Genomic DNA, 12,213 nt, shown 5'->3' on the forward strand with positions numbered 1-12,213 from the left:
TTATTTACACTATATTTTTTATTATATAATAAATATTATTTTATGACTAAGTTTATTATACTAATTCAACCTTATGTTTGCCCAGCTGAATTTGTCTAAGTAGAATATTTAACCAGCTGAAAAGAATAAACTGCTTTCAATTTCTTTAAAAGTAGTCACATAATTGTTATACTGATCAACTCACTGAATCAATAAAGCAGATCCTGAAGTACAGACCCCCGCTATTTAACAATATTCTCCTAGTCTTATTAGAAGTATGCTAGAATGGTGATCATTTACGTCAGTGGTTTGAAAGCTACAGAGCCTATGTTACCAAGGGTCCATGAGACCACCAATGAAGGTCCTCAAAAGTGGTTCAAAAAACATATGGAAGTCATTCTTTAACCATGATAAAGCCTCAACGAGCTAACAAAAATGTCTTTATTTTAAATGTTACAATAATTACTCAACATTTGTATGTGTAGTTTTAATATACAACATTTCAAAATATATGGTCAATAATGGAAATCTAAAAACCAAAAGACGTTCAGGAAGCAGCAGCCATTAAACTTAATATATGACAACTGAGGTCTAAAAAGAATGAGATCCAAAAAGTCCTCCATATGCACTTAGCTAGTGGCCATGCCAGGACCACGGTGTTACAATACTAAGTCCTGTCCAATGGCCCACACTGAAATATGCTCATAGCAAGTAAGAGCTGTCTTACTCAGTTTTTTAGCACACAGGTACCCAGCACAATACTTTGCAAACAGCAGAACTCAGGAGTGGTCTCATGGGGAACTGCCTTTATCTTAAGTGATTATATAATTCAGACAGTTCACCGATTCAGACTTGTCTCTCCTCTCAATTATTCTGCATTAATTAGGGCTTATGCTACCAGCACTAACTAAAGCAATAATTAGATTCAATGGGATTATAATAGGGTTTGGCTTTTGGCTGAAATTTCACCAGATAAGCAAGACATTCACAGAGTTATACACAAGTAAAGCAAAAACCTAGAGAAATGAGGCAAGAAAGATCTTGGAAAATCTGCCTAAGTATAAGAAAATGTATCTTAAGAAGAAGTATGGACTAGGTATAGATAATAAGCAAAATGACCATATCTAAGTAACTACTATTTTCTAGTTTCTTTTGTAATGAGAGTATAAAATTAATCAGTAGCTTATTATCAACATTTTTTTTTAGTGAAATAAAACAGACTACAAAATATGAAGAACTAAAAGAGCTTCACAAAACTTGTTTCAGTAACATATATACACACATAGTTTGTACCAAGTCACAAAACATTTCCTACTATGGATAGCTATCAAACCATTTAAAGCCTCAAAATGTTAGTATATACATGTATAACAGAGTCACTTTACTATAGAGAAAAAAAAAATCAACACATCTTAAGTCAAATATATTTCAATAAAAATTTTAAAATACCAATATGAAAAAAAAAAACCAAAACCTTGAAAGCCTCTGTTGCAGAAAATAAAATCTGAACTTACCATTTTTTTGGCATGTTCTTCACACAGAGGTGTCTGGTGTGTAATGTCAAAGACGGGCACAGAACACTGCTGTCCATCTGCGAACTTGGCTGTGCAACTTGAGAAGAGTTGCTGAGAGCGGTTTAAGAGGATATCTGGGGTTTTTTTAAGTTAAGAATAAAATACACTGAAACAATTAAAATTTTCAATTTCTATATAAAATTTATTTCTTCAGTTACTTGTGCTTAGTAATATAAATTTTGTTTTCTACAAAAGCTAAAGAACCAACCCAACTACTATTATAGAAAATGGTAACAGTTGAATTTATCATCTTCAATTATCAGAAGATACTTTTAAAGGAGTCTATTTTGCTAATGAGCTCCTAACATGAGTCTCTCTTATGGCTATTCTGATTTCTGTTATTTAGAGAAGCAGGGTCATTTCCTTCCTAACACACTAACTCCTAAAAGTTACACTATGATGGTTTAAACAAAAACAAAACTTTCTTTTAAGGAAAATTTCTGCCTAAGATACTAATAAAGAATAAACAGTTAAAGATTTAATTACAAAAAAACTCATCTATCCATATTTGAATTTTTCATTTCACATTTCCAATACCAAACTCAAACTTCTAACTTATGAAATATTAAAGTTAAAACTATACTATTAAAAGTGGAACATCAGCTTTTTGTCATCATCATTTTTAAGCCACTAACTACATTTCCATATAATAGATATAAAGTATATATCTTTTGTATTTATATCTATTTATACTTTATATCTATTAAGGGAATATCTTTCATTTATTCCTTTATGCTTTTACAATTAAGCATACAGGAAAAAAACCTTTACTGCATAGAAACTGTTGCTGAAAAAGCTGTGAAAATACAATACCAAGAGAAAGGAAGGAAAGAGTAAAGAAAAGTAATTGCTACTATATTAATTTTTAAAATCCTACTCAACTTTAAATGTTTAATAGAAGTGAAAGTAATAAGATTTCATGATCACCCTGAAGTTCCTTAACATAGGTTTTCCTCATGTATATGCTTTCTTAGGATATCTTCTTTCCTAGTTACTGATGTTTGTTATCTTTCATACATTTCAGATCAGCCATGTACTCAATAAAAAGAGCAAATTAATCCCACGGTGGGAAAAAAAAAAAACAAACTATAAAACTGTATAACTTTCTTGGAAGACTAAAGACAGTTTTTGAATAATGGGATTTTATTTTCCTGTCAATGGGTGTCATGGTTATCTCTTACAAACTACCTACAACTACTGGAAGGACCAGAATCTTATTTTAAAAAAATTTTATTTAAATGACAGCCATTGGAAGAACCTACTACTTGCTGTCCATTTTGCCCATTTCGATATAATTGTTGAATACAGAACTATAATGACATAAGCAGGAAAAAAAAGCTCTTCAGTTTTAGAGCAAAACAAATGCAAGAAACTTTGAGTAAACACCAAGAAAATCAGAAGTAATATAAAAACTATTTTAAATACTAAATAGCTATGATTTCAAGAATTATTCACTTGGCCTAAGAATGAAATATATCACCCAACGAGCCAGTACTTTTCAATGTGCACTCAGTTAAGTCAGGAGGATACGCTGGAAGCAATGTCTGGTGAATGGAAGGGCTTTGTTGGTGCACTGTTCGCCCTTCACAGTCCCACTGCATGCTGCCGCTTCCATCTCCTTCAACGTGGTCCGACTTACGCTAAGGAATGAAAACACAGTAAGAATTTTTTAAATGCTTTAAGAATCTAGCACAATTGTTCAAATAATGTTACTATTTTATAACATTCACACTTTTAACTACCTAGATTCATTAATTAATATGCAAGTATGAATTACAATGACCAGTTCTAATATTTCTCCAACTGACAAAACAAATAATTACATTATAATTTGGCCTCAGCTATGTCTATCTATTTTGGGGTTGTTTTTTTTTTTTTTTAAGTGATATTTTGGTTTCTTTTACTTCACAAGGAAGCAGTAGAAAATAGTGAAGACCATGAGACTAGATCAGACAGACCTGGTTCTGAATTTTGGCTCTGCCTCTTACTAGCTCTGTGATCTTGGGCAAGTTACTTAGCCTTGGTTAAGTCTCAACTTCCTCACCTGTGGAGTGGAGATAAGAGTCCTCTAGCTGACAGGCAAGCATCAAAAGACGTAACACATCTAAAACACCACGTAGAGTATAGAGTATGGTACACAGTAAAGAATCAATGGTTGTCAGTCACCACTATTATCAACATTGTTAGATTTTGGCCTCAGAAAGCTTCTAAACAATACACCTGCAAAATAATGAACCTAATACATGAGGAATGGGATGCAGAACAGAAAGCTAAGCAATGAAGAATCTCCTTTCCACCCCTGTCTCAATTTGCCAGCTTCCACTCGGCTCTATTAATTAATATGTGTTCATTTTATTAGTTTGTAATCCTTCCATAGTTTTATACAAACATTAAATTTAAAAAAAAATTAATTCTTGGAAGTATAAAAACTATGCTACCTATGTAATTCTATCAAATGTCATAAACTCTTAGGCCTTCACACGTGCCTGAGTATGGAAAAAGAATCTACTTGGTGCACTGAGTCACAAGTCAGGCATCAAAAATTGAAAAATCTTTTCAATTGTTTGTTTCTAGTATCATTCTAAGGATTTAAGTGAGATGATTTACATTAATTAGAAAAGGTCATATAGAATCTAAGTTACATCAAATATTTCTATTACAATTGTAACTTTCATATACTGAATGCTAAAAGGTGCTGCCTTAGAAGGGCTTTAATTAAGAGTTCTGCTAGGTTTGTCAGGATCACGAGTGAGGAAGTAGGTCATTAAGCTCACAATTTCCAAAAACTGAAGCTTTACTATTTTGGCAGCTAAGCCCAATTTCTCTTGGTTGAGATTTAAATAGAAGGTAGCTCTCCAATTTGAATGGGTAACTTTCCTTGAACTCTTTAGTAATTTACTCAACCATCTGCCAGGCCTCGTGTTACAACACAGCCCTCACTTACTTTATCCTAAACTTCAAAGTAAACCATTGGCTTCGATTTTAGAATCATCATTATGTTCTAACTCACCAATCTATCTCTTAAAATAAACCCAAAGTTAGGATTTCAATATCCCCATAGAGAATAATCCCAACGAAACAAAGGTTTTGATGCTGTTAACATGAAAATATTTACTGTGGGCTTCCAGTTTGTATGCTCTACTGGATCCTCTGTTAAAAAAGAAGATTCCATACAAACAATACTATCTCTCTGCAGAACTGTGGGCTATAAGATATTGAGACTCAGGTTTATAAATTTTAAGCTCTTTCAATGGTTTATTCTACATGCTCACCCATAAATGACAAAGTTACTAGATAAAGAATATTCCAGGAGTTTGTGATGGACAGGGAGGCCTGGCATGCTGCGATTCGGTCGCAAAGAGTCGGACACGACTGAGTGACTGAACTGAACTGAAATGAAGTTTATATCTAAACCATATTTTAAAAATACCTATTAGAAGGTAGCCATTATAGTTTCAATTTCTAAAATATTTAACAGCAACTTTTTAAATGTTTTCTGTGGAATTAGGCCTCTGATAACAAAAATATTACATACAGAGGAAGTTAGTTAACTGAGTTGATTTTTGAAGACCTTATATATAATGTAAAGGAGTAAGGAACTAATCACCAAGGAATGATTAGAGCACACTGGCATATAATTATCAGCAATGCAGTGAGCAATAAAGCATTTTATTAATCATGGGGGACATAAGCAAATGATATCACATAAATTTGAGATCTGTAATTTGAGTTCATCTTGGTGTCTGTTTTGTAACACTTGGTTATCATGGAATTTTCTGAAAAACATCACTAAAGGTGGTTTGGGAGATGATAAAAAGGGGTTGATTCTGCCAGTTAAAAATCATAGGTAAGTACAGTTTCCATACAGATAGCAAATTGTCCCAAACTCACAGTATAGTCTCTTTATATGTCACATCTTTGACAGAGCTGTAACAATATATGAGACCCAATATAGACAGTGATCTATATCTAGATTGCTTCATGCTGGACAAAACTAAAATTTCTACTGAAATTATACACTTGAAAGCATTATATCATATAAACGTTAGATATCTTTATTTTAAAACGTATATCAAAAAAAATAAAAAATAAAAAAATAAAACGTATATCAAAATGAGTGAGTTCTTTTAACAAATAGAAAACAGACCCTCACTTGTCCAATTCTATTCATTCATGCATCAACACTGGAGATTAAAAACAAAATATACACTGTCCCTGCCCTCGTCTGGTATGACAGAGAGACATTAATGTAAGTATAGAATTCTACAATGAAGCAGAGTACAGAGCACAAAAGCGTATGTATTAGGAGACCAAACACAGTCAGGGGAATCTGGGAATGTTTCTCTCAGAAAGACTAGTCTCTGACCACGTAAGAAGTAAGTTAAGCCCTAAATACCTTCTCGTACAGACACTACTCCATGACAGGAGACTGAGAGTTCTGAAAGAAAGAGGAAATACTGCAGCCTGCAGCCACTACGGAGGTATATCAGATATACATACGTAGTTTCAAACCACTCCAAATATGCCAAGAAGCAGAAAATTCTTCAGGGCATATTATTTTTTGAGATACTCAACTGGAAAATAGGTTACTTTGTTAAAGCAAATATAATGAAAATCAAAATACACAAAATGAAAATGAAATTTCAAAAATTATAGTATAGTTATGTAAGGAATATGATCAACAGCTACAAAGCAAAGGTTAATTTTTAGTTTTCGGCTTGTTTTAAACCCTTTTTCCCTCAAATGACTTATGATCGTCCTTGAAAAATTAAAATACACAAACTACAAATTTTTTAAAACTTTATCAATAATCCCATCAACTTGAGATAATTCTGGTAATATTTAGGTATATATAAACCCCAAAATGTTTTACATATATAATGTTTATTTGCACACACACACACACACAGAAAAAGACTAGGAGGAAAAAGAATAAAAATATTCATAGTGCTCATTCTGTTTTGTGAATGGTGATATTATGGAGATTTTCTGCTATTTTCCATATTTTTCAAACTTTCACAATAAGCAAATATCTTCATTATAAACAGAAGGGACTTTTTCCCCCCCAAAAAATCCAGTGTAATAAAACATTCTGAATACAATATTTGGGATAATGTATATATTACCAGAAAATATAATGGAAATGCTTATATAAGAAAATGCTTATATAAGTCAAAAACATAAAACACCACTTTGGTAGTTAAAAAAAAAAACTGTAAGTATTACTTTTACAAGAAATTACTTAACAAGAAATTTTTTAAGCACTGTATTTTTTTAAAGACAGGTAGCATTCCCAAATTCTCTACTAAATAAATTCTAATTGAACTCCAGCAAAATTCTAGTAATACTTTTTTTTTTTTTGATGGTCAGCTTGTGGCAGGATAATTTTGCCATCGCTGAAGAACTTTGAGCAACAAAACCAAAATACAGGGCTTAAGTACATCAGGATAATATGTCCACCACTCTCTGTGTCTTGACTATCCTCTCAAAAAATAGAGAAAACAGGGTGAGCTCTTAGAAACAGGTGGCTGTGTGGAGCTCTGACCTGGCTCGACTGCATGCAGCTCTCTGCAGCTCCTGGATCAGCTGGCCAGCACACTCTGGTTCTCTACTAGCCGCCTGCAGCAAGGCCTTCCTCAATGTGTGCCGGCATTTCTTTTGACGAGATTCTGCCCGCTCCAGGCGGCAGAGGTGCTTATATTTCTGCTGAAAGTAAGTGCAAAGTTGGGTCACCCTGGAGCTCCTACTCTCCGTGTCATCATCATCCGACCTAGAAAGTACAGGGAGAGAAACACAAAACTTGATTACATGGGAGGTGCATTTTAGAAAAGGGAAAAGCAGGTTGAGGAAAGGGGGCTGGATGTACAGGGCTGAAACTGGTGGCTCATGAGCATACACAATGAAACGAGAGGAACAGAATTCAGTAGAGCAGCTGAAAACGAGTACAGTGTTCTAACACTAAGCGGGCAGCAGAGACAATCCAATGCTCTACGAGGTTTAAACTTCTTAGTCCGTCATAATTAAGACATTCCATGTATCAGTGTCTTCTAAATTTTAAGTGAAGAGGTATCTGGGGGAAGAAAATAATTTCTTTACCTCGATTTACTAACAAGTCTGAATGAATGACATGAAGGTTATGATGAAAACACTCAGCATAATTTCATAAAAGATAGGTCATGCCAGAAATGGAGCAGTGAATACATCTAAGAGCTGCCCTTTCAGATGCCCTGGTTTTTAACTACCTTCTTTTGCTAAGCACTAAAAGAATTTTGATTGTAGGGATCACAATCATTCTACAGCATTTGTTCAAACCAAGGAAATATCCTAAACATTTCACATCCCAGGGAATTACACAGAGGCTTTTCTGTCTTTGGGTTCCCTAGGTGGTGCAGTGGTAAAGAATCCACTTGCAAATGCAGGAGACACCAGCAATGTGGGTTTGATGCCTGGGTCAGGAATATCCCCTGGAGGATATTCCAGGGGATATTCTTGTCTATGTGCCTGGAAAATCCCATGGACAGAGGAGTCTGGTAGGCTACAGTCCATGGGGTTGCAAAGAGTCAGACCCAACTGAGCACTTTTTGTCTTTATGCTAATATTGATTGACCGGTAGCCCTGGCTGGAGCACTATGTTGAAAAGGATGCTGAGAGTATATCAGGCTCAAAAAGAAACAGTACGGTGGTTAGTTAGCAATGTCTACCACCAGGGAAAAGGAAATGGCAACCCACTCTAGTACTCTTGCCTGGAAAATCCCATGGATGGAGGAGCATGGTAGGCTACAGTCTATGGGTCACAAAAAGATTGAGCGACTTCACTTCACTAACAGGGAAGTTAACAAAGTCATTTTCCTAGGGAACAAATGTGACCTCATTTTTTTTTTTCTATTAGGAATAATGCACATAAGACAGGAAAACCAACCTGTATTATATTATATATTACCTTCCTTCTCTTATATCCTAACATAAACAAAACACGTGTGACACTCCAAATGATATATAGTATCTTACTAATTTGCAGTAAATACTGCTCAGTTTCTCTTCTCTTCTTGAGTGGTATCACCCCTCTTTCCTTCAAAATAGCTCATAACCAGCTACTCTGTAAACTTCTGTTTAGTATATGTCCTAAGTCACGTTTTCTTCAGCACAGTTTTTACTACAGATATACCAACTGAAGGATCTCACTTCAGTCTTTTCCTCTACTTGACATCCAACATTTGCTCTATGTCTGTCATACTTTGTGAAAAGCTAGGAGCTATTTAAAATTTCAATTTCCCAAGACCTACCCTAGATATGCATGCATGTGTGCTAAGTCATTTCAGTCATGTCCAGTTCTTTGCATCCCTATGGACTGTAACCCGCCAGGTTACAGTCCTCTCTCCATCCATGGGGTTCTCTGGGCAAGAATACTGGAGTGGGTTGCTCTGCCCTCCTCCAGGGGATCTTCTGGACCCAGAGATTAAACCCATGTCTCTTATGTCTCCTGCACTGGCAAGCAGATTCTTTATCACTAGCGCCACCTGGGAAACCCACCCTAGATCTATTGACCCAGAACTTCCATGGGATAGAACACAGCAATCTTTTAATTGCTCCCTAAGTCTCATGGCAGGTCTCCATTTGAGAGTTCTGGTAGGGCCAGTAAATGCTGTTAGTATGTTTAATGTGAGATAGAGAACAACAAGTAACATAGGAGAGGTACAGATAAAATGCTTTTAACGTCTACTGAAAAGACTCCAGGATGAAAGGCTTCGTAGAGAAGATGACAACAGAACAGAACCTTGAAGAAAAGGTGGAATCTGAAGATGAGAAAAAAAAGGGATCTCACAAGGATAAAGCAATACGCCAAGATACAGAGATGGACAGGATGGGGAACAGCAAGGACTGAAGAGCTTAGGTGGGCTAGGGAGAGGGGTATGCAGAGTACTGATGGGCAAGGCCAAACATAAAGGCCAGATTACAGAATTTAACCCGTATTCCACAGGCAATGAAGAACTCTATACATTATTAAGAATACAGCTAACAATAACTGAGCTGTGCATGAGAAAGATTACACATAGGCAGATATAAATGGAGAAAGAGATAGAAGAAAAGAGTAATGAAGAAGTTATTACAAAACCCCAGGGACGGGCTTCCCTGGTACCTCAGTGGTAAAGAATCCGCCTGCTAATGCAGGAGACATAGATGTGATCCCTGGTCCAGGAAGATCCCACCTGCCTCCAAGCAACTAAGCCTGTGCGCCACACTACTGAGCCTGTGCTCCAGACCACGAATTGCAGCTACTAAGCAAACGCGCCACGACCACTGAACCTGCTCACCGAGAACCTCCAAGAGAAGCCAGGGCAATGAAGAGTAGTGCCTGCTCGCCACAACTAGAGAAAAGCCCTAGCAGCAGCAATTGGCTGTGACTCGGCACAGCCAATAAACAAAAACAAAAAAATTCCAGGTAAGAAATAACAAAGACCCCACACCAAGATGGCAGCAGCAGGACTGGAGAACATGAGAGGTCATCTGCATGTATTAAAGATTTGTCACCTGGGCAAGGAAGAAGCCGAAGGGACAATTATCAGCCAGCAGTTCCACTGGCAAAGACCAGGAAACAGCAGCAAGAGAAAATTTGGGGTAGGAAATAAATTCCATTTTGCGTGCATACATGCACAGTCAAGTCCGTCTCTTTGCATCCCCACAGACTACAGCCCACCAGGCTCCTCTGCCCATGGCAAGAATACTGGAGGGCTTCCCAGGTAGAGCTAACTGTAATGAACCCTCCTGCCAATGCAGGAGATGTAAGAGACTCAGGTCCGATCCCTGGGTTGGGAAAATCCCTTGGAGGAGGGTGTGGCAACCAACAAGATTCTCCAGTATTCTTGCCTGGAGAATCCCATGGACAGAGAAGCCTGGTGGGCTATATAGTTCGCATAGGATCGCAAAGAGTTGGACACGACTGAAGTGACTTAGCACACACGCAATAATGGAGTGTGTTGCCATTTACTCCTCCAGGAGATCTTCCCGAATCTGGGAGTAAACCTCCATGTACTGTATCTCCTGCATTGGCAACAGGGTTCTTTACCACTGAGCCACCTGAGAAGCTCAAATTCCATTTAAAATGCAGAGGAGCCATCAAAGGGAGTGGTAGAAAAACCGTTGGAAATTATAAACTTGAGCACTTTTAGGGAAGAGATACAGATTTCAAAGTCAACAGCTAACAACTGGGAGTAACTAAAAGTAAAAGGCCACAGAGATAATAGAAAGAACAAGACACATAAGGGCCATTATCACAAAAGAATTCGGTGACTGGGCATGAAGGATAAGAAAGTCAATAATGACTTTGAATCTGCATAACTAAGAGAATGGAAGTGTCATAATAGAAAGAGAAGAGAAACAGCTAAGTCTTAAAGGGAAAATAAAGGTAGGGTAAATAATCAACTGCCAACACTGTTATTTACAAAGACTCTGCTGCTGCTGCTGCTAAGTTGACTCAGTCGTGTCCGACTCTGTGCGACCCCAGAGAGGGCAGCCCATAGGCTCCTCTGTCCCTGGGATTCTCCAGGCAAGAATACTGGAGTGGGTTGCCATTTCGTTCTCTAATGCATGAAAGTGAAAAGTGAAAGTGGAGTCGCTCAGTCATGCCCGACTCTTCGCGACCCCATGGACTGGAGCCTACCAGGCTCCTCCATCCATGGGATTTTCCAGGCAAGAGTACTGGAGTGGGGTGCCATTGCCTTCTCTGAAAAAGACTCTATTACTGCACAGAAAATGGACTGAATGAATGGTTCTCAAGTTAACCATGGGAAGCTGCACCTGGATGCAGAGGCATGTTATGTCGTGATAAAAGTTTTCAGAGCTTATTCATAACTCTCTCATTTATCTTGCTGTGGCCCAACAACTGGCAGTTTGCAGACTAGCACAAGTTCACAGACCATCCTTGGTAAGGTCCTAAACTAGAAAGTCTTCAAGGTGCCTTCCACTCTAAGATGGCTTGAGAGTAATACTTCAAGGGGCTTCCCAGGTGGCTCGGTGATAAAGAATCCACCTGCCAATGCAGAAGACTTGGATTCGATCCCTGGGTTGGAAAGATCCCCTAGAATAGGAAATGGCAATCCACTCCAGTATTTTTGCCAGGATAATCCCTTGGACAGAGGAGCCTGGCAGGCTATAGTCCATGGGGTTGCATGAATCCAACAGGATGGAGCATGCAAGTACATTCTTCAAACCTAGTTGCTGAGGAAGATTACCCAACTAGGAAGAGAAAGGCCAGGTCCTATCATTTACCAGCAGTGACAAGAGCTTGTACCTACAGCATTCCTCAGTAAGTGTTAAGTCTCCTTCCTTCTTTAAATTTTCTCATTGGTGAAATGAGAGACATAGCTGGCTCCTCTATCTCCCATGGTTAAGAGGAATAATATGTGTGAAATCACAATATAAGTATAGGTATTAAGATGCTACTCATAGCCCCACGTACAGAACAGTAAAATTCCGAACTTGATTTCCTAAGACTTTAGGCTTGTCTGTAATCTCAGAGCAACAAGAAATTTTACAAATAAAATTAACGTTAATTTATTAAAACAAAAGAGCAAAAACTTTCCACAAATAAAAAATTCAGGACCAGACGGATTCACTGGTGAATTATACAAAATGTCTGAAGAATTAGAGGGCTTTCCTGGTG

The 12,213-nt window shown here is 37.3% G+C and overlaps 1 protein-coding gene across 4 annotated transcripts in view; it reads right to left on the bottom strand.

The window, feature by feature from the left end:
* Window positions 1-12,213, bottom strand: part of INO80D (INO80 complex subunit D) — a 63,291-nt gene that overhangs the window by 12,685 nt on the left and 38,393 nt on the right. For all 4 annotated transcript variants that reach the window (XM_027565155.1, XM_027565145.1, XM_027565136.1 and 1 more), the window contains exons 6-8: window positions 7,099-7,323; window positions 3,084-3,193; window positions 1,494-1,627 (exon numbers count right to left, since the gene is read on the bottom strand). In XM_027565155.1, the coding sequence (XP_027420956.1) occupies window positions 1,494-1,627; window positions 3,084-3,193; window positions 7,099-7,323 (469 nt within the window). The remainder of the gene's footprint in view (window positions 1-1,493; window positions 1,628-3,083; window positions 3,194-7,098; window positions 7,324-12,213) is intronic.

This window comes from Bos indicus x Bos taurus, chromosome 2 (assembly GCF_003369695.1).
Source record: "Bos indicus x Bos taurus breed Angus x Brahman F1 hybrid chromosome 2, Bos_hybrid_MaternalHap_v2.0, whole genome shotgun sequence".
Taxonomy (NCBI): Eukaryota; Metazoa; Chordata; class Mammalia; order Artiodactyla; family Bovidae; genus Bos; species Bos indicus x Bos taurus.